The sequence below is a fragment of the Cupressus sempervirens genome, chromosome 10, assembly GCF_028749045.1.
Source record: "Cupressus sempervirens isolate cs-2001-9-10 chromosome 10, ASM2874904v1, whole genome shotgun sequence".
NCBI lineage: Eukaryota > Viridiplantae > Streptophyta > Pinopsida > Cupressales > Cupressaceae > Cupressus > Cupressus sempervirens.
Window position 1 is genome coordinate 896749864 of NC_143127.1, and position 24014 is coordinate 896773877.

At 37.5% G+C, this 24014-nt stretch overlaps 1 protein-coding gene across 2 annotated transcripts in view; it reads right to left on the reverse strand.

Moving 5' to 3' along the window:
- LOC149536895 (uncharacterized) overlaps window positions 1-23810 on the reverse strand; it is a 45841-nt gene extending 22031 nt beyond the window's left edge. Inside the window, exons 1-3 of one of the 2 annotated variants that reach the window (XM_089806854.1) lie at window positions 23619-23810; window positions 23297-23359; window positions 2404-2492 (exon numbers count right to left, since the gene is read on the reverse strand). In XM_089806854.1, the coding sequence (XP_089662980.1) occupies window positions 2404-2492; window positions 23297-23351 (144 nt within the window). In that variant the 5' untranslated portion in view covers window positions 23352-23359; window positions 23619-23810. Of the gene's footprint in view, window positions 1-2403; window positions 2493-23296; window positions 23367-23618 lie in introns of both variants that reach the window. The other variant, XM_089806853.1, reaches the window with a different exon arrangement.
- Between the last annotated feature and the right edge of the window lie 204 nt (window positions 23811-24014).

The following is a 24014-nucleotide window of genomic DNA, read 5'->3' on the forward strand; positions in this document are numbered from 1 at the left end:
ATGCGATCTCATGGATTTTGGTGGTCGTGACTTACAAAAAATGGCTTTCAAATCTTTCAAACTGATGGAAGACATGGATGCAAAAATCGAAATATGGGCAAAATATTATACTATTGTCAGCAAATATGCATGAAAAAATGTGGAATCCTAGACAACCGAGCTTGACTATCTGGCAAAAATCCTCAAAGAGATGTTAACTTTTGGAATCGACTGCATTGAAAAAATTAAAAGTGTTTTAGCAAATGTAAAGCCACGTCCTACAAGCTTTTCTAATGTTCTCATATTGTGCTGAAGACGGAAGCTTTTAGAAATGGTTTTGAACATTCATAAAAAAATTGATGAGATATGGATTTTATGGTCACGCAATACAATTATAATGACCCCTACCAGCACACATGCATGATGAGGTCAGAATAATCGGGAATGATAATTTCAAAGATATATCAACCTATGAAACAGAATTTGAAGCAAAGCACATGCAAGTGAGTGCTCTAGAAAGAGGTTTAAATACCTATCAAAGCATAGTTCAAGGTTGCTAAACAACAACATGGTTAACATACATGCAAGATGTGAAGGACATATATTACACAAGAATTGTTTTCTAAGTCACCTTCAAAGGCATCAAGGATTCATCTAAATATGAAGAGTCAATGCAAGCATGGCCAACATGTAGGAAGTTTTATTATGGAAAACACTTTTCATTGACACTCAAAAAATTGCAAGGTGAATATTTGACTACAAAAGGAGTAATTTGCAAATTAGAATTGGAGTAGATTCCCTTCAAGACCAAGTTCTCCATGAAGACAAGAAGATGCGATACTTACTTTAAATTGAATGGTGACTTGTTTCTTCTTCCAAGTGTAACCAATTCCAAGATATATGTTTGCAAAAGTGACTTGTGTTGCTCATAGTAACAAAATTTAGGTTTCGGGTTCTATCATTGTAAAGGTTAGGTAAATCCCAAATTGTCTTCAAAAGTGTCATTATTCTAAGTAACTACTTAGGTAGTTACAAAAAGCGATCACTTGGATAGTTATACTAAGTGGTTACTCTAAGTAGTTGTCTTAAGTGGTTATTCAAGTTAGTTACATCAAGTGGTTACTCTGGGTAGTTATCCTAAGTAGTTGCAAGAAGAGGTTAAGTAGTTATATTAAGTGGTTACAAGATGGTTATCAAGAAGAGCCTATATATACAAGGCTATTTGCATTGTAAAGGGGGAGAATTTTTTGGACAAAGGGGAAACTATGCAGAAATTTCTCTACAAATTTTGGGATTTACATTATTTACAAAAGTATCTTTGAATTTGTATATCTTCCAAGCGATAATAAAGAATACATTTATTCATATGTCTAGATATATTTTTCAGTTATCATTACTGATTTATCGTATGTTAAGTTGGTAATGCCTTTGTGTATTTATGCAATCCATTAAGTCTTATATTCAAATGATATATGTAATTGATGAAAATCAATTGTGCCATAGTATCTAGGCTTGAATGTGATAAGATAACTTCTCTTCTCGTATGTTGAGATTTGTTATCCTTAGTTCATTATTGCATATTCAAACATTATTTGTGTTGTTACTCCCTTGTAATCTTTCTACATTATGAATCTCAACTAGTATTCATATGTATGCTATTGGAGTTCATGTTAACCATTTTCTTTAGTTCTATTTTGTTTCCTTTTTGTACTTTCACGTGAAAAGTAAACAGAAATACAAATACTCCCATCATACGAGGGAGCTGCCCCACTCAACCAGAGAGGAAGGTTGTTGTTTGATAGTGATCAGGCTTCAACCTATCCAATTGTTGGTACGGTTGTCACTGCTTCTTGGGTGAACAGGGTCATTTTCAAAGAAACATTCACAGTGACAAATCCGTCTACCAACAATTTACTAATTTTGCTACAAATAAAGAATACTTTATTTGGAGCAGCATTCACTTCACAAAAGTTCTATGAAACCCTACATTTTGCAATAAGAAAAGGTTGCCTTAATTATCAAAGAATTTACTTTTTAAATGCTCCATAAAACACTCTTTTCGACTATACAAAATTATCAGTATCAATACAATTATTTTAAGTACATCTCTCTAAAATCCTACATTTCACTGTAAATTAATAACTTCTACGAGATTCACAGTGAAGCTTGCAAAGCACTACATTTATATTTTAAACTAAGTATAATTGCAACATTCATACTATTTGATTCGTAGATGCTTTTTGAACCCTACAAGCTTATTTAAGAACAACGATCATAACAACATTCAACACTACTTTTCTCTTTTTAAAACAGCATGATTGAATTTCATTTTTTTTTTCTTGTCAAGCCCAAGTCGTGTAAATATAAAATTACTATGGTATCATGCATTAATAAAAAGATTCCTGATGGAAAAACTCATCAAACCTGGCACTTAATGTTGAGAATCTCCTCATTTATATTTTTATTCTCTTTCTTAAGTTGTCGATTAGAATTGTCAAATCCACCATTTGTGCCTACAATAAACAAATAGATTTAGTAAAAAATAGAACTATAATAAATATTACAATAAAAAGTTACTTGTCTGCAAATTTATGAATTCTTGATCTTTATCATTTTGTTGGTATCCTCTATGTAAAAGTAAGTTATGACATAAACCGAAATTCAAAGAATGGAAGAGTCTTTTGATTATGGATAAATCGCAAACAACTTATTCATCAACATTGCTTCGTATTTCCTGTATATTTTATGGAATTTGTTATAGAGTAAATAACCTTTAATGACTCTAAATGAATGAAATTGAATTTGTTAGGTCATATATCTGGTTCAATAACTTCAAAAGAAAAGTCTAGAGAAATTTAAAAGCTCAAAAAAATACAACCCTTGCATTTAGTGGTAGTAATTGCTAGTATTTTGTGCTGTAGAACCTTCTAAGACATGATTATATCTATCACCATAATAATGTCACTTATGTTTAAGATTCTCCTCCCTCGCTTTTATTAATCCAAAGTGTGAAAAGAATCAAGGTAACCCTCAATAAGTAGAAAATTAGAAACAAGAATTAGCTAGGGTGTCATAATATACTTGTTGTGAGGTTTTCACATGATTGCCCCAAAATTTTAGGGAGCCCCGTTTTGGTCACCTTGGCGAGTTTTATTTTTTGGAATTTGTTGATGTCAGTTTTGTACCACTACATAACATATTAGTAATTGAATATTTGATACGGGGTATCAAACACACAATTCCTCTCTTGAAAAGTTAATAGTCATGGGGACATGAGAATAACTCCAATGTTCCTTACACCTGTGGATACTAACTCAGTATATTGATGTGATTTGCTAGTAATCACATAGGCGGCCTTACACTATTCGTTCAAGGATAAATTGGATTTTGGTGGAATGACTATGATGGTGATTCGGCGTGAATGCCAAATGATGTTGATGGGGAAGGTGATGGTGATGGAAGGTGAATGTTCTTACGACTTATGTCTTTCTAACTTTTCTCTTCAAAACTCAAACTCCTAACTACTCACTATTCTACTCCTACTCCTATGAATGGAAAGGTTTAGCAAATGGACAAGGCTCGAATGTAATGAAAGTTAACCGGCGGCTCCACCTTCATAGATGCAATGATTCAAAGGAAAATGAACTAGTTTACCACACAAGGCTTCCCAACAAGCCGCTAGGATGCTAGTGGCCTAGTATTGATCCCTATCAAACATCTACTAATGCTACCATGCAACTATCCATCTACTTTACTTCTTTACTTAACAACTTGAAATGCAATTTGTTTTAACAACTTGAAAAGAAATTTTATTCTAACTATTTGGAAGTAGAAACCATGCAACAATACCAAAAGTTCTTAATCACCATGCAAGTCACAACAATGAGAAAGAAAAGTGATTTTGGCATTATCTTAGCAACAATTTTCTTCAACCATTACAAATGAGAGAAAATGGCCTTATATAGAGGCCAAAATTTACAACTGATGGTAGAGATTAAGAGGCAAAATCAACAATCCAGATTGGATCCTAGAAACCCTAATTAGGGTTGCCACCCCATCGGCCAATGAAAAAAAAGGAAAAGTGGCAACCAATGAGAAGGCACCAAAATGGTGGCCAATCAAAATTAAACACTTGTCCTACCTTAGAAGAAAGAGAAATTGCCACTTGGGCTTACATCAAATGATCTTCTGAAATAAATCTCCCTTTTTCTTTCGTTCTTTTAGCTAAGGCAATGAACCTAGCTAGCCTTTTTTAACTTCCTCCATGGGAGGGCAAGGTGTATGCTTTATCTTGAGCTCAGTTGATTTCATCGTGTTGCTTGCTGCCTGTAGTGTCTTCTCATGGTCCTTCTCATACTCTTTTGCATATCCAATAAAGGTATTGAGGGAGGAAAGGGTGCCCAAATGTTTCTTCTTGATAGCAACCTTTCCTAACTCGTCCAATCTCAATCCAAGCCCTATCTCATTGATGTCCTCTTCTCTGATGTCTTTAAAGTCAAGTGTCACCCCAACGTCACTCATCATGGTTGAAATGGAAGTGTTGACGCTTGGGCCGTGATGTGCAACTGCATTCTATATCTCCTCGAGTGTTCTTAATCTGGTAGTCAAGGCAACAAACAAAGACTCTACCATACTCAATCCTCCTTCATCAATCAACTTGGCCCTTTCCAAATATTTCTTTGGTAGCCCAATGAACGCCTGTAGCCTGGGAATGGTTAAGTCTCTGACTAGAAGGAAATCCTTCCATTCACCTTCAAATGTTATGAATTTATCTCTAATAGCCACCAATGACCTGAATGTCAAGATAAAGGACGGCAAGAAATTTCACCCATCTTGGATTATATCATGGATCCAATCCCTGACTTCATGTAGCTGAGTCGCTATCTCTTCTGTATTGCTCCCACTGTCTTGAGGAAGGGCTACCTAGTGCAACTGTTGGATAGGCTAGCTATCTCTCTAATATTTGTTTTCGGCCTCCAACTTTATGATCCTTTCATTTGCCTTCCTCAACCTTTCTCTTATTGAAACTATACCCTCCTGGATCTCCTCACATTCCATGTCATCTATATTTTTTCCCAAGTCATGTTCAACTATCTCGTATTCCTAGGCCACAATCTCATCCAATGCCTTGTTGACTGTTGGTATAGCAATTTGAACCTTTTGGTGGCCATCATTGTCGCTCCTAATTACCTTTGCCACTGTCTTTGCCATTTTTTTTGGTTCTCACTATCACCTTTTTCTATTAATACTTGGATGTCTTCAACTGTTCGGATAGTTACTACCTCACCTCTCGACATAAGCATTTGCCTTGACCATAGTGGTGTGGTGCATCTCCCCAAATCTGGATTTGGTTCGAATAACAAAGCATCCCCAACGACCTCGAGTGCTTGACTTATCTCCTCAATATCAATCGGTCCATCTTCTTCTCCACTAGTAACTACTATGTCATCTCCCTGTTGGTTCTCTAAGAGAGGAGAGTACTCGGAGCTATCACTGTAACCACTTGATTCTGAATCAAAGCTCACCTCAATTGCGGTCCTTTGTTCACTTGTGTTATCTTCTTGGCCTCTAGCCTCAATTATACTTTCCCTTGACGATGTTGCATGTTGTCTCTTTGTTGGAGGTTCCAGATGTTCTTTGCTTTTCTCAACCTCCAAAGCTCTCTTCTTACTTCTAACTGTTTCTTGTTGTCGGCTACTTCCTTCACCCTTTTGTCTGACTAATTCCACTAGACCCTCCTTTGGCTTCATCTTCTCATAAGTAAGGGGTATCCTTTGGCTTTGTAGTTTCCTTAATCTTTCATTGTACCACGACTCGGTATGCAAATTCACTATCCTTGTGACCGCCTCCAAGGAAGGATCATGATGATCATTCTAATCCACTAGGTTCAACTCTGTTCCATCCACTGTATCGTAGTCTTTTCTCAGCACATCTCCATCATCTTCCAATTGATCGGGAATATCAAGGCCTCTCCACCTGATCTCTCATCATCTTCACCGACAATCTTGAGAAAGCTAGCTTTCTCACATGAAAGTCTTCCTTGACATTGGCCCAAAAGTCTTCTATAGTGGGAACATGTTTAAATGTATTTCCGTGAGATACCTTGATAAGACCATTAGGATCAAATCCTTGTCTTTCTCTATACCATCCTAGATGATACATTCCAATTCTTTCTCCGCAGCCGCAAAAGCGACACGATTGGGGCAACTATCATTGTCAATTCTGAATGAGAAGGTAACCTTGTCTTACCTTCGAGTCTCATTATCCTATCATAATGCTCAAGTTGCCTAGCCAATTCCATCAAAACTACCTTGTCAGGTGGGTATCTTGGAAGCCTCTTGGGACAAACTGTGCTTCCTACTACTCTAATGTATGTGAATTGCAAAAACTGGATGAACCAACTCTCATACTTTTTTATTTTTGCTTCTGCTTCCGATGAGAGTCTCCTAATAGGTGTCCCTTGTAATACCCTTACTGTCTTCATGGCGAAGGCATCACAAAACATTTTGTAGTCTTTGTTGTTGTGCAAATGAAGTTGTGGATAGCATTCATGCACCAAATATTGCCCCAGCCCACTACCAATCTCTCCTAAGGCCTTAAGTCCCGGACTTTTATACAATCTAGGAATTTGGTAAAACAAATAGGATGCCATGTAGAATTGCTTTTGGTTTTGTACAGTTCTAAGCTGCAACTCTAGATTTTCGCCTATAATCCTAGCCCAATCAAATCTTCTTTTTCCTTTTTCAATTTCATCAATAAAGAAGTACATCCAGTTTTCGAATTGCATACCTTGAGCAAGGCCCATGATCCAGATGAGAAGCACAATGAGATCACCATATTCTAATTTGAAATCTGCCACTGTGAGCCTCAATGATCTGGTTACTCCTTTCTTTCCCTCATGTAGCCAATATTGTTTTAGATGCATGAAATAAGCCTTCGGGTTATCCTGAAATGTCTTGACTGCCTGATCCATCATCACCACCGTCATGCTCTTGTACTGGGGAATGTTGAATGCTTCTTCGATCGCCTGTCCCCCAATGTTGGCCAACACTCTCTTCCCTTCATCAAAAATGATGGATTTACTAATCAGATCAAACCTGGATGCGCACTCCATAACCAATTCTAAACAAGGCAAGGTGGGAGGAAAAGTTGTTACGTGTACAATTCCGCTTTTGTATATCTTCTTTGCCATTGGGGATTGTCTTTCCTTTAGTCTGTCCTTTACCTGTATCATATTCACTGTACCAACATTGGTATCAGTTATTCACCTCATTTTCGAGAAGAGAGTTGTTTTGGGCATCACATCCTCTTTGTCTTTCTTAATGTTTGTTCCCTTAGGGTTCTTGCTTGCACTAACATCTACCATCCTAAACACTTATTTCTGCCCCTTCGTTCTAAGTGATATGGGCTACCCTTATCGATCTCTAACCTTCTTTCTATCGATGGATGCTACACTTATTTCTACCTCGCCAAGTCCTATCACTACACTTATTAATCTCCAATTTTCAACCTTAGGGTGGGACTACCACTTATTTTTGCCTCTTCGTTACCTTAGGATGGACTACACTTATATCTCTCAACTTCAATCCTAGGGTGGTCTAGCTTATTTCTGCCTCTCCAAATGTCCTATCATGGATTCTACCCTTATCAAGCTTCAATCTTTAACCTATGATGGGATGATGAAGTGGTGGATGATGAATGCAAGAAGAACCAAAGGAAACAAAACTAGAGAAGAACAAAAGAACAAAATTCACTTAAGGACCCCTTTCAACTCTAAATGAATTGAATTTACCTTTACCAATAGCCGGGTCTTCTTTGAAGTTCGGATCAGTCCTTAGAAAATCCAAGTCCTTTGTAAATCTTGATGCCCTAGCTGGAAAAATCAGAATTTTGTCCACTTGAAATTGCCCTTGCGTATGCCACAAAATCAGACTTTACAACTTGTTTTCTTCACCAACAAAAATCGGCCAACCACTAGGGGAAAATAGCAGCCTCCTTAGAAGAAATCAGACCTCAACAAGAATTGGCCATGGCAAGGAAAATCAGATCTGCCTTTTAAAAATCACCCAAGCATGGAGGAAATCAAACCCAAACCAACCTTCTAAGCATGGAGGGTGTTCTTTTTAACAAAAATTGCCAAATCTGGAAGAAAATCAAACTTAGACCATGAGAAATCTGCCCTAGAAGAAATTTGCCAAGTATGGAGAGTGCAGATCTGCTCATAGAAAATTGCAAGCATGGGGAGCAGCTCCAAATTGCCTTAAAAAATTCGCCAAACACCATGCCAATCTGCCTTTGCAAGAAAATCGTCCAAGGAAAATGCCAATCTGCCCCTTTGCCTACAAATCGCCCAAGCATGGAAGAAGAGGAATGAGGAGGAAAGGGGGAAAGAGCTTCCTCTTATACCCAACTCCCTTGCTCTCCAAAGCTGGCCGACTTGTACCCTGAGAGCACAAAAAAACAATAATTAATGCACAATTCTGGCCCAAAATTAAATTTTTAGCCAAAAATTAACTTTGCCACAATGAAACTTACTTTTTTAAATTGCCGGTTAGACCAAGATTGCAAAAATAAAGTAAATAAAGCCTTGAAGATGCTAAATGTTTCCATTTAATGACGATTTAGTAATTAATATAATCATTAAAAATCTGATTTGGCTAGCCAAAATTGATTTTTTCAATTTTAATTTACTAATTTCTTTAAAGACTCTAAAATCTCTAAGGCAAATTTAATCTATTTAATGCCAATTTTTTTGCAATATAACCCAAATCGATTTTGCTATGCAATTTTAATTTCTCTAGAGTCCTAAATTGGTTTTCCTATTTGATTTCACCATCACAAAATTAATCCTTTTCACCAAAAAAATTTCAAAATTTTCCAGAAAACCCAAATCTAACAAACATTTCACTTTTGAAAATTACTCAAGTTTGTACAATTATATCCAAATTTTCAAAAAAAATCGTCTAAGTACAAAATTCACAATTCTACCTTGCCAATTGTTGTTCTTTGAAATTTGTTTGGCCTAAGGATAAAATTGGTCGTTCAAGAAAATCAAGTTGAAATCGGGTGAAAAAGAAATCTAGCCTCCTCCCTCCTAGCCTGAAGGTGGCCAAGAAAAAAAAATTTCCAAGATTGGAAATTTTTGGATAACTTCAACAATTATTGCCAAGGCAACCAAAAAAGAGGGGGTCCCCAAAGTTTTTGAGGCGATGGTGTGAAAACCTCACAACAGAATTGTCCAAAAGTTTTCAATTTGAAAATTTTACACTTTGGACACCTTCAGGCCAAGAGGCATGTAGTTGGATTTCTTTTTTTCACCCGGTCTTAACTTGATTTTCCAGAGCATGTAATTTTATCCTTAAGCCAAACAAATTTCAAAACAACATTTTTTTCAATGGCTAAAATGAATACTTGGCAGGATAAAATTGCAAATTTTTGGACTTAGACGGATTTTGGAAATTGGATATAATTGTATAAGCTTAAACATTTTCAAAATGAAATTTTTTTTAGATTTAATTGTTTTGGAAAATCATAAATTTTTTGGTGAAAAAAGAAATTTTGTGATAGTATAATTGAAATTGGAAAAATCGATTTAGAATGTCAGAGAAATGACTTATTTTGGTTAAAAATTAAAATTGCATTGCAAAATTGAAAGTGGATTAAATTGCAAAATCTCATTAAATTGGTTGAAATATTGCTTAGGAGATTTTTAAATGTTCAAAAGAAATTGGTAAATTAAAATTGAAAATCGATTTTGGCTTGTTAAATTCGATTTTAATGATATTTTATTTGCTAAAACGTTTTTAAATGAAAATTTTGGCATCTCCTAAGCTTTCCTTGTTTTATTTTGCAATTTTTTATCACAACCGGCTATTAAGTAGGTTAATTTCACTTTGAGCTAAGTAAATTTAGCATGGCATTTAAATCTGGGCCATTAATGAAGGCACTAATTTAATTTTGCTTTCCTCCAAGGCAAGTCGGCCAGCTTGGAGAGACAAGAAAATTTTGGTATAAGAGGGGCTCCCCCCCCCCTCTCATTTCCTCATTACACCTCCCTCCTCCTCATGTGTTGGGCGATTTTTCTTGAAAAGGCAATTTCCAACTTAGGTGATTTTCTTGTTGGAGCAAATTTTCCTTGCTTGGCACCATTCTCCTTCCAATTTGGGCAAATTTCTGCCCTAGGCATTTTGGGAGCAAATCTGAAATTTTCTTGCTTGGGGCGATTTTTTGAAGTCTGATTTCCTTTCCAAGAGGCTGCGAATTTCTGCCCTAGATTTGGGCGATTTTACGTGGTAAAGAAGTACATGATCCAAGGTTTGATTTTTGGCAAATATGTGGGCGATTTCAAGAGGACAAAATTCTGATTTTTGCTAGGGCATCATTATTTGCAAGGAAGGTTGAAATTTCCGAAATCTGATCCAAACTAAAAGAGGGTCTAGCTATTGGTAAAGACAATTAAGGTAAAATTCAATTCATTTTAGAGGTGAAGATTGTTAAGACGGATTCTATTCCTTGTTCTTGCTTGGTTTCGTTTCCCTTATATTCTTCTTGCATTCATCATCCACCACTTCATCATTCCATTTAGGTTGAAGGTTGGAGAGATAAGTGTAGATTTCATGATAGGACACTTGGCGGAAGCAGAAATAAGCCAGACCACCCTAGGTTGAAGTTGGGAGATATAAGTGTAGTCCATCCTAAGGTAACGAAGAGACAGAAATAAGTGGTAAACTCACTTCTAGGTTGAAGGTTGGAGATTGATAAGTGTAGAGATAGGACTTGGCGAGGCAGAAATAAACTATATTCCATCGATAGAAAGGAGGTTGGAGATTGATAAGTGTAGTCCATATCATTTAGAAAAAAGGGGCAAAAATAAGTGTTTAGGATGGTAGATGTTAGTACAAGCAAGAACCCAAAGGGAACAAATACAAAAAAAGACAAGGAAGACACGATGCCTAAGACCACCTTCCTCTCGAAAGTGAGGCGAATAAGTGACACCAATATCGGTACAGTGAACATGATACAATTGAATGACAGATTGAAGGAAGGACAATCTCCCATGGCAAAGAAGATCTACAAGAGTGAAATTGTACATGCGGCGGCTTTCCCTCCTACCTTGTCTTGTCCAGAACTGGTAATTGAGTGTGCATCCCGATTTGATATTATTAGTAAGTCCATCATTTTTTACTAAGGGAAGAGAGTGTTAGCCAACAGTAGCGGACAAGTGGTCGAAGAAGCATTTAATATTCCCTAGTATAAAAGCATGACAGTGGTGATGATGGATCAGGTGGCTAAGTTATTTCAGGATAATCAGGAGGCTTACTTCATTCATCTAAAGCAGAATTGGCTACACGAGGGCAAGAAGGGAGTCACCAGGTCATCAAGGCTCACCAAGTTAGATTTCAAACCGGAGTACGGCAATCTCATTGTGCTTCTTAGCCGAATCATAGGCTTAGCTCAAGGTATGCAATTCGAGAATTGGATGTACTTCTTTGTTGATGAAATAGAGAATGGAAAGAGAAAATTTGATTGGGCTAGGATTATAAGCGAGAATTTAGAGTTGCAACTTAGGACAGTGCAAAATCAAAAGCAATTCTATATGGGGTCCAATCTTTTTTCTATATGATCGCGAGACTATATGAAAATCCGGGACTTAAGGCCTTAGGAGTGATTGGCGATGGACAGGGGCAATATTTGGTGCATGAGTACTATCCACAGCTTCATTTACACAACACCAAAGACTATAAGATGTTTTATGATGCCTTTGCCATGAAAACGGTAAGGATATTGCAAGGGACACCTGCTAAGAGGCTCTTAACAGAAGCAAAAGCAAAAGTTAAGAAGTATGAGAGTTGGTTCATCCAATTTCCGCAATTTACATATATTAGAGTAGCAAGAAGTACAGTTTGTCTCAAGAGACTTCCAAGGTACCCACCCGACAAGATAGTTTTGATGGAGTTGGCTAGGCAACTTGAGCATTATGACAAAATGATGAAACTTAAAAGTGAAACAGGGGTTATCTTCTCATTTGGAATAGGCAATGATACTTTCCCCAATCCTGTCACCTTTGCAGCTACAGAGAAAGAGTTAGAATGATATTATCTAGGATGGTATTGAGCAAGACAAGGATTCGATCCTAATGGTCTTATCAAGGCATCTCACGAAAATACATTTAGACATGTTCCTACTATAGAAGATTTCTGGGCCAATGCACGGGATAACTTTCATGTGAGGAAGCTAGCTTTCTTAAGGTTGTCAATGGACATGATAAGGGCAATCAGATGGAGAGGCCTTGATATTCCCAATCAACTGGAAGAAGATGAAAATGTGCTCAGAGAAGATTATGATATAGTGGATGGAATGGAGTTGAATCCAGTGGATTGAAATGATCATCAGCATTCTTCCTTGGAGACAGTTACAAAGACGGTTGATCTACACACCGAGTCGTGGTATAATGGGAAGTTAAGGAAATTACAAAGTCAGAGGGTACACCTTACTTATGAGAAGATGAAACTAGAGGAAGGTCCAGTGGAGTCAATCGGACAAAAAGGTGAGGGTAGTAGCCAGCAACAAAGAACAGTTAAGAGCAAGAAGAGAAGCTTGCAGGTTGAGAAAAGTAAAGAACATCAGGAACCTCCAACGAAGAAACAAAATGCAACACCATCAAAAGAGAGCATAACTGAGGCTAGAAGCCAAGAAGTTAATACAAGTGAACAAAGGGTCGCGGTAGAGGTGAGCTCTGATTCAGAATCAAGCGGTTACAGTGACAGCACTGAGTACTCTCCTCTCTCGAAGAACCACCGTGGAGATGATGTGACAGTCACTAATGAAGAAGAGGATAGGTCAATTGATATTGAAGAAATAAGCTAGGCGCCCGAGGCCATTGGTGATGCTTTGCTAGTCGAACTGAATCCAGATTTGGGGAGATGCACTGCACTGCTATGGTTAAGGCAAATGCTTATGCCAAGAGGCAAGGTAGTGACTGCCCGAACAGTTGAAGATATCCAAGGGTTAGTGTAAAAGGGTGATAGCAAGAACTAGAGACAAATTGCAAAAACAGTGGCAAAGGTAATCAGAAGCGACAATGATGGTCACGGAAAAGTTCAGATTGCTATACTGAAGGTTAGCAAGGTAGTGGGTGAGATTGTAGCTCAAGAATATGAGATAGTAGAGCATAACTTGGAAAGAATCACGGATGACATGGAATGTGAGGAGATCTAGGAAGGCATGGTTTCAATTAGAGAAATGTTGAGGAAGGCAAACGAAAGGATTGTAAAGTTGGAGGCCGAAAACAGATATTGGAAAGATTGCCAGCCTATCCATCAGTTGCATCAGGCAGCCCTTCCACAAGACAGTGGGAGCAACACAGACGAGATATCGGCTCAGTTGCACAAAGTCAGGGCTTGGATCCATGATACAATCCAAAATGGGAGAAATTTCTTGCCTTCCTTTATCTCGACATTCAGGTCATTGGTGGCTATTAGAGACAAATTCGGAGCATTTGAAGGTGAGTGGAAGGATTTCCTTCCAGTCAAGGACTCAGCCATTCCTAGGGTACAGGCATTCATCGAGCTACTAGAGAAATATTTGGAAAGGGCCAAATTGGTAGATGAAGGAGGATTGAGTACAGTGGAGTCTTGGTTTGTTGCCTTGACTATCAGATTGAGAATATTTGAAGAAGTACAGAACGAGATTGCACAGCACAGCCTAGGCATTGACACTTCCATTTCAACCATGATGAGCAATGTTGGGGTTGTGCTTGATTTTGAAGATATCAAAGAAGATAACGTCAATGAGACAGAATTTGGATCAAGATTGGATGAGTTGGGGAAGGTTGCCATCAAGAAGAAACATTTGGGTACCCTTGCCTCCCTCAATGCCTTTATCGAATACACGAAAGAATGTGAGACGGATCATGAGAAGACACTACAATCAGCAAGCAGCATGATGAATTCAGCTGAGCTCAAGATGAAGCATACACTTTGCCCTCCAATGAAGGAAGTCAATGACATGTTAGCCACATTCATCACTTTGGCTAAAAAGATGAAACAAAAGGGTAGAACTATATTAGAAGATCATTTGATGTAAGCCCAAGTGGCAATTTCTCCTTTCTTTTGGGTAGGATAGGTGTCTGATTCTGATTGGCATTTTGGTGTCTTCTCATTGGTTGCCACTTTTCTTTTTTTCATTGGTCCATTGATGAGGTGGCATCATCTCATTGGCCGATGGGGTGGCAACCCTAATTAGGGTTTCTAGGATCCAATTTGGATCATTGATTTTGCCTCTTAATCTCTACCATTGGTTGTAATTTTGGCCTCTATATAAGGCCATTTGCTCTCATTTGTAAAGGGTTGAAGAAAATTGTTGCTAAGATAATACCAAAATTGCCTCTCTTTATCATTGTTGTGACTTGCACGGTGATTAAGAACATTTGGTGTCATTGCATGGTTTCTACTTCCAATAGTTAGGATTAAATTTCATTGAAGTTGTTAAAGTGGATTTCATTTTGAAAAGCTGTTAAGTAAAAGAGTAAGAGTGGATGGATAGTTGCATGGTGATATTAGTGGATGTTTGAGAGGGATCTATAAACTAGGCCACTAGCATCCTAGTGGCTGGTTAAGAAGCCTTGTGTGGTAAACTAGTCCTTTTCCCTTGAATCATTGCATCTATGGACGTAGAGCCGCTGGTTAGCTTTCATCAGATTCGATCCCAGTCCATTTGCTAATCTTTCCATTCATAGGAGTAGAGCAGTGAGTGGTTTAGTATTTGGAGTTCAATCGAGAGAGAAGTTAGGAGAAGCATCATTTGCAGACACACCCCCCATTATCACCACCATCAACATCATTTGGCACTCGTATATTTTACAAACCCATCATCATCACCATCATCCCAAAATCCAAGTTATCCTTGAATGAACAACGTAAGGCCGCCTATGTGATTACCAGCAAATCACATCGATATAACTGAGTTAGTATCCACAGGTGTAAGGAATGTTGGAATTTATCTCATGTCTTCATGAGTATTAACTTTTCAAGAGAGGAATTGAGTGTTTGATATTCCATACAAGTATTTGATTGCTATATGTTATGTAGTGATACAAAACTGACATCAACAATACTTCTAACCCAAAATAGAATAACTCATTGAAAATATTTTTCTATTTTATGCTAGGTGGACAAGAAGCTAGGGATAACAAGAATAACTCTTTTTTATTCACATGTTCTATTGGTCTGACTTTTTGTTTGATAGAAATCTTTTGTCCAATTGTTGAAAAGTCAGATTCTTCATTCTAGTGGATAATAGGGTTTTTAGATAATTCATCCGTTTGCCAACCTTTGAAAACTTTTGTGAAAACCCTACATTTCTTTCTATTCATAAATTGTCAGGCGCGAAATATTTGAAATTTCAAATAGGGCGAATATGTTGTTGTCTTTTTATCTTCTGTGCCCCCGAGATACCTTTCCTCTCAAATTCCTCAACCGTCCGATCTAAGTAGATCCACCGTTGTCGTTACCTCGCTATGCAAACATGGGCATTTTTTATGTATGGCGAGGTAGCGAGTGCTGAAAAGTTTATAAAACGGGACCGCAAAATGAAGATACGGCGGTCGGAGCTTTGCTTTCTGGCCGATTTATTAGTCAAGTACACATTGCAAGTACCATCTGAACAGGAAAGGGGACCCAGCAAAAGCAGTCTGAAGTCGGCGCCGGAATGATGGTTTCTTCGACGCCTTGCTACCTCGCTATCGGAAAATTTTGACATCTCGCCGTTAGCGAAGTAGCGAGGCGCCGTAAATTTGAAGAGTCGGTAACATTGAAGTTCAGCAGTACCATGACTAATCCAAGTGGCATGATAAGTAATAACTGCCGTTGTCAGAAGCAGTTAATAGCAGCAATAGTGATCTGATGGACCCTTGCTTTTCACGGCGCCAAAATTAATTAAAGTTGTCGGAGCTCGCTACTTCGCTATCGGTAATTTCCAGCATCTCGCCGTTAACAAAGTAGCGAGGCCCCGTGAAATCAACAGTCGGTGGGACCTTTAGCAACATGGGACGATGACTAGGACTAAAGTGAAGTCTTACTGAGTGGCAGCTATGCAGAGTTTCATATTTCATCAATGCTCTCGACCCATGCCCTATTGATCAAGTGTGCGAGAGATCCTAAGCGTCAGATTAAAACAGAATCAACAGTCCTCGCTATCTCGCGTTGAAGAGTTGCATGTCATTTAAGCTATGCGACGTAGCGAATAAGGGCCCACTGTCGTCTTTCTGAGTAAGCCCAGTAACATATCATCTACCGAATTAAGATCAGATCGATGGTTGTCGCTGCTTTGCTATGGCAAGGTGCTCGTTTTTTATGCATAACAAAGTAGCGACCTGCTGACACGTGTCCTCAGTTGCCAGTGGGTCCGGACTAAGCGCCATCAAGGAAAGAGTTATGTACGTGGTAAATTTTCATTGAATAAATTGACCAACATGTCAAGTGCAACGCCTAGTTGTTTTCTCCGTATCACATGATCGTAGGATTTTTGAAGATCGACGACGCAGCTTTAAATGCAGAATGTGGTGCCACTCTATATTAATTAGACATGAAAGCATCGCGCGTGAGAAAAACAGAGTATAACACAAAAGATTTCATCAGTTTCATCTTACACGAGCAAAAATTCTGAGCCATTCCTGTACAGAGGTAATTACTGAAGGAAAGCGTGCTGAAGTCTGGCAGAATTTGTGAAATTGTCTGTTTGCGGAAAGTTTGCAGAAATACAAAGAAAAACAAAGACAGAATTCAAGTAAGTAGTGCTACCATAATCTTTGTAGGCTTTTCAGTTCTGTAAAAAAATAATTCAAGATGCCTCCGAAGAAGGGATTTTCAGGTCAAATAAACTATTTGGATAGAAATGTGCATGATGACTTACTTGAGTTGCTCCCAGAGTCTACTATAGAGACAGTGCAAGTTAAAAGGTTAACCTCATTGAACCCTAGGCTAAGGATAGCTGATGGATTGTATGATAAGGGTAATTGGGTCCAGGATGCTCAAACTTCACAAACTGGTTTGAGTTTGTTCAAAAAATGGTTTGCAGAAAGGAAATTATATGCCCCACATGCCAATATATGGAATTTTGATCTGGGAAAGCTAGTTGTTCCCAGTGTGTTTATGGATTATGACCTTCTTGAGGCCATGGCGAAGAGTTATGATCAAGCCACTAGGGTAGTGAGAAGAGTAGATGGTGAAGTTTTAATCACCATCAGTCCAGAAGAGATTAGAGAAGTTTTCAGTTTGGGACCTCTCACTAGGTATCATGTGCCCATTGATTTGTTAGAATTAGAAAAAGAATATATGTCAAAAAGGGATGTAGTTAGACAAGGTACACTGAAGGCCCACATAGGCAGAATTGGAAACCTACCAGCAATAACATCATCTTCTAAAGAACCTTTCAAGAAATCATGCTTTAATGCCAGGGCAGTAGAGATATACAGGACCCTGTGCAGAGTCTTCAGAGAGGGTGAAGAAGATTTTATTCCTGTGAGCTTCATGTATATGATCACCCAAATCTCCTCTTTCGGTGTAGAAATAATTTTTTATTTTGCATCTTACCTAGCTAATGAGATTCACAGTGGATTGGTGGGGATTGCAAAGGGCAAGGTGGAGAAGGTTTGGGGTCAATACTCCCTATTGATGCATATGTTTCTATTTAAAGGGGTTACATATTTCGGTAAAGAAATGGTATTAAACAGGGAACAAGAGGGGGAAGCACTACCAGTTCAATTATGGAGTGCAGACATGACTGGGGAAGCAGAAAATGCTAGTTTTGTCAGATTTGATAGGCACTTTGCTTCCAAACTAAGGTGCCTCATATTGAGTGACAATCCCAGAATTCCTAAGGCTCTAATGCACCCTGTTAGGCCTATGGACAGACCCCATAGTCTAAAAGTTTCACATAATTGGGGAGATATCATCCCGTATCCGGTCTCAACTGTCATTAGAGTTTATGGATTCAAAGGGACACCCCATGTACTACCTTATCAGGTGCCTTTAAAGGTAGGAGTAGCTGAATTTTTATGGCAGTTGGGAGGAGTAGAGGAAACCTTTTTGCACAAAAGGGGAACAAGATCAATTTTTCCTACTTGCACTGTAGCTCACCAGTTTGTAATAACTAAGGAGGGGTGGATTTTCCTCTACAAATTTTTGGATCAGTATAAGATGGCAGTATCTCACTCTCGTTTTTGTGATGCAGAAGATTTCTTTAATTCTGCTCTTAGGCATAGGATCAAACTTCGTCCAATTCAGCATGAATTTTATTTCCCTGAAGATGTAATAAGGAATGAATACTCTCTGCAGGAGCAAGAAACAAAGAAAGAAAAGTGGAGAGTCTATTCAGAAGTTTTGGAGTTTATTAATTGTTTTGACAAGGATTACAGTCCTCTTAGTAATGCTGCAACTAATGCAGATAAAATAAATAAGCTTATGAGTACATTCCCCGAAATAATGGAGGTAATGAATGAGAAGAAACAACATTTTATTGATTCTTTTCCAGATAAAGCCAGGGAAGTAATGAGGAAATTGGGTTTCACCCCTAACATAGGGGCAGGTCCACTGGTTGTGCGAAAGAGGACAGGATATACTGTCATTCGGGATCAGATGCCCACTGTAAACAAAGGGAAGCAGATAATTGAATCTACTAATACTATTTTTGAAGAAAGACCCCCTAAACCCTCTCCCAAAAGAAGAAAAATAATAAGGGAAGAGGAATCACATGATGAAAGTTACTCACCTTCCCAAACTCCTATGAGAATTGAGGAGGAACAGCTCACCAATGAGCAAATTGAACAAATGGGATCACAAGGAGGAGTTTTTGTTACTCAGGCTGAAATTGATGAAGGGAACCCCCAGGAGCCTCCTGTGCCTAGTTTTGAACTAACTGTAGCAGATTTCAGGGGAAGGGAATTAGACCCTGTTTTGGAACAAGCTAGTCAGCAATTTTTGTCTGATAACAGTTTTGTAAAATCTAGGGCTTTCCATCAGTTTGCGTGGAGGGCAAACATGCATATTTTTGAGGAAAGATGTAGAAATATGAAAGTAGAGCATCCAGAAATGGATGAAGCATCTATTCAGAATCAAATAAAGGAACAAATGATACAAGAGTTCCAGAATATAACCCCTGAAGAGGGTAGACAGATGGTGAAAGATGCAAATATTTTATTATTGCCAAACTGGGACATTGCTGATGCATTAATTTTTAATTCTGTGTCAAATAATTTGGGATTACAGGATCCAGATAAAAAGGAATTCTTGGGAACAGCATTCAGTAATGACCAAGCTGCTCTTGTTATGTGGTCGTTAAGAAGAGGATTCAGGACTACTCCATCACAGCCTGATGATTCAGGACTAACAGGGAGTATCACTGTGAGGAGAGCTGCTGATACTTCACATGTACAGGCAGCCCACATGAATGTGGACTATTCTAAATTTGCCTTGGCCACTGCAGAAAAGGAAGAAAAGGAAATGACTGACCTGCAGAACAAGTATGAAACAATGGTGGATGCTTACAATAAAGAAGTAAAAAAGAGAATTGAGCTTGAGAACAAGCTATTGGGAAGAACCACTAGGCCAAAAATAACATACCCTCGCCCCCCAGTTGAACCTTTTAAATCCACCCCTCTCATAGAAATACCAGATACACCCCAAAGGCCACAATACTACACTGCTGAGGATTTTGAAGAAGAAAAAAGCAAACTGTGGGCCTTACATGTAGAATTGGAATCCAAATATGAAGATAAATTGAGAAAAGCTCTCACATATTTGGGGGACAAGATTGAATGGCCGCTAATTCATGATCAGTTGGCCAAGGTGATCAGTATCTGGGAGGATTTGAAATCTAATGATGAGGCTCTCATGCCTATTTTGAATAAATGGGTAAGAAGGGAGAAAGAAATCTAATGATGAGGCTCTCATGCCTATTTTGAATAAATGGGTAAGAAGGGAGAAAGAAATAACTTTTTTGTGTTTCTCTGTCATAGATGATTCTTTTGATCAAATTGAAAAAACATTTGATATTGTCTCTGATCTTACTGACTTTAGTAATAAAAGGATTCATTTACAAAAAGTAGTAGTAGGCTACTTTGAAAAGTATAGGAGCCAGAAATTCAATTTGTTTCCTCATGCCCTAGACAAAAAGAATAATTTGAAAGGCAAAGATGAATGGGCAAAGGAACTTAATGATTTATTCTGTTTAAGAATGAATCAAGTCATTAATGAATCAGGGCATGCATGGTGGGCCGCCACAACAGAAGAAATGGTGAAGGCTCAAATATTCTTTGATTTTTTAAAGCAAGAATTTGTTACCATTAATAAGGACGCTGAGTATGTGTTAAAAAGACAAAGGGATATTTTACAGTTCAATTGGCCAGATGATACATTATTTGACAAATGGATGGCAGATATGGCTCCTGTTGAACAGTTTGATGAAGATGAAAATGATAGCGATGAATTGCAAGGTGAGGAGATCCAAATCATTGGCCCTGTCACTACTCAGACCCAACCGAGAGGAGAAGACAAAGATAATCTATTACCTTCAGTTGCAGACCCGGGACCACAGGATGCCGATACAACTAAAGAAAGGGAAAAGGTAGAAGTTATTTCCCCCATACAGGATAAAGATGATGAAAGCCCACAGGTGGAGGTTGACGTGCCATCATCAGAACAAACTTCATCTTTGGTTAATTTGGCTGTTGTATACGAGGAAGAATCAGAATAGCAACTAACTCAGCAATACAGGAGCGTGTAACAAAAGGACCCACAAAAGGAATGTCTGATGTAAAACTTTTACTATTACTCGCATTTTGTCATCTTGTAACAAGTGTATGTAAGTGTCTTTTAAAGGACACCTGTCATTGTTTTTAGCCTGAAGCTTGTTGCATCTCACACTATTTAAGTGAGATTCCAAGGCTAAAGAGGGGTCCGAATTCTATTTTTCGAAGTATTTTTTGCTTAGTTTGTCTTTGGTCCAAAATTTTGAAAGCAAATCCATGATGTATTTTCTCTGTCAATTCTCTGAGAATACATGAATATAGAATGAACTGCGTCCTTTTCTGAAGGTCATTCTGAGTCTATCGTAAATGGTATGAAATTTTCAAAGAAAATAAATACAATTGTGAACTATCCCCATATTAGTTCTTTCTGAATCTTGTCTCCTTTTAAGTACTTGGCTACCTTGATTTTGTATGAGTAAAGGCTTGTGCAATTGAATGCAATCTAGTTAGGTTGTATATCCATTTATCACTGTTGTTAATTCAATGGATTAAATAAAAGCTTTGATGAATGTGATGAGATTTCTTTAGTATTGGAAAAGATTTTGAATGATGAATTCTGATAAGAACTGCTGATAGAATTTGTTGTAATGCAACGAATTAGATCTAAGAATTTGCTATAGACTCTGAACCCAAATGGATTAGGCATTGATCAAATTGATTCAGGTGAAGGAGAAATATATCATAAATGGTTATTCACATGCATCATCAAATCAAATTTTACTTTTATTTCCTATAGATCTTCAAAGTTGGCTAGCACTTGTCTGCATGGAATGTTTTAGCTCCAGTTAGCCACTATTGTTAAGAACATCTGCAGATCTATAGAAGAATTCTTGGCCATATCTGTTTTATGGGATGTGTTTATCAAGATTAGTGGGAATTAGTATATGTCTAAGGATTTTGAAATGAGAATCAGAATGAAACTAAGAATAAACCTCATACAGTTATTCCAGTTTTGAATCATCCCTAGGTATACCCACCCTGGTTTTGCAAAGCCAAAAGAGTAGAAAACCATCTGTGGTTTTGTTGAAGTTGGGTCCAAGTACTTTGCATATGCAATTGTTAATAACAATTGGCTAGTCTTTAGATTGTGTATGTATTGTTATCTTGGTATTAAGCATTTTGTCGCTTAGTAGTTTTGTGCATTTTAAAACACCAACATGTTCAAGGAACAATGCAAATGGTCCTAATTTGAAAGCCTCCCAAAATTAAAGGTAGAAACTTGCAGAAATGATTTGTCTGTAATATGTTCAAAGAACTCATCAACATCATGAAATGGTTGGTTAGTGATCACCCATGGATTCCTCCACCATGCGACTTCCAAACCCTAGAGTTTTAAAAATTTGTACATGTGGTTTTTTAACATTTTGGGTATGCTTCGCTTTGAAAAATTTTCCGTTTTCGTTGATGATGTACTAATGTAGAGCTGTTTTGTTGTTCTCATCATTCTTGCACCTTAAACTTGTGGTATTTTGAGGCAAAAGACAAATTTAACAGTTCAAGCAAGTATTTATCATTTAATTATATTTGTTGGTGGTGTTTTATTTGCAAAGAAAAGTTGTGATATACAACAAAATTCAGACAATGAAAAAATCTTTAATCATACATGAATCAAAAAAATCACGTATAATAATATTGCTTGTTTTCTTTTTTATTATAACAACCATAATAGACTAGAGAGACTTTTAATAGCTTTGAATAAAAGAAATTAATTTTATTTCATATATCCAATTATATATCTAATACAATAATCTATAAAAGAAATTGTGAAAAAAAATTCAAAAGCTGAAACAAGTATGCCTATCCTTTCTTTTGAAAGATCATCCCTTATTGGTAGATGGGTGTGTTTCCCATTAAAAAACGTTTAAAGCAATAGATAATCTAATTCCATATAATTGTCACTTTTCATTGTATGATCCTCTTTTTTCAATTCGATGAATGCACATATGAGGAACATCAAATTCACCACCCCTTCGAGCCCCGGCCTGCCCAAAATGCAGAAGCAAATCTTAATCAAGGTGTCATATTGTATGTATATCCCAAATTGGAATAATTCGTTGAAGATGTTCTTTCCCTTTTTCATGCTAGGTAGAGAAGAAACTTAAGGTGACAAACTCCTCTTTTAATTCACATGTTCAAATAGCAATACAAATGATCCTAACTTAAATGTCCTAGAAAATTAAAGGAAGAAACTTCTATTTTAATTCACGCGTTTCTTGGCTACAGATGAGAATGTAGAGTAAACTATTTCGGTCAGTAGTTGTGTTTTTGCTTTTCTGTGAGTCTCTTCCATTTCCAGCTAGAAGTCATATTGGGAATGGTCTTCTGCTTTGGAAATAGTGGCCTAGGTTTTGCGCATATTATTGCTATTGACTCCATAGGAATACAATGTGGGCAAAATATAGTGTAATTTCGTAAAATGGCCATTAAGCGCCCATGGATTCCTTCAAACCCTATAGTTTTAAGGTTTCTAAATGTAAATTTGTTTCTTAATAATCTTGTGTGAATGCTTACCTTTGACGAGCTTTCGATTTGCCTTGATCCAGAGCTCTTTTCTTGCCCTCGTCATTCTCGCGCCTGTGACCTTGCGAAACAAAAACACTATTATATTTCTGTTCAACTATCATTGTGTACATTTCATAATAAAAATTCACTGAGCACATCACACGTGAAATAGACACAATTTTTAGGATTTTGATCTACGACATTAAGAGAAAAAACTGCACAAGCCAAGAATCACATTGTGACCCTGTTTCAAGATCATAGCAACAACCCATAGTTATCAAAACCCCAGTTCATTAAACAAAGAGTATTGCAAGTCGAGGGCAAACTGTACCAAATGGTATTTCATGGCCACCAAGAAGACGAGAGGAGCTTTCATGGCCTAGTGTCGCTCATCATGAACATGTGAGTACAGTATGATCAACTTCATCTTGCTGCCTGTGCCTCTAAAATGAGGCTGGAGGTAAGTGCAATCAAATACATGCATATCTCGTCTACCTCCAGCTCCAGCTAGCCGTTCATTTGAATGTGGACGACGTGTTTAAAAACGCACAGTTGCGTTTTTCTGCTTTTTTAGTCTGTGGGGACCGTTCAAGGGAGCGCTTATTGCATTAGAATCAAAGACTTTAGAGGAAGTTCTATTTTGAAATAAAATAATAAAAATTATATTATATTATATTTACAAAATTAATGTTAAAATTATAATTCTTTTATTAAATTTTATCAATAA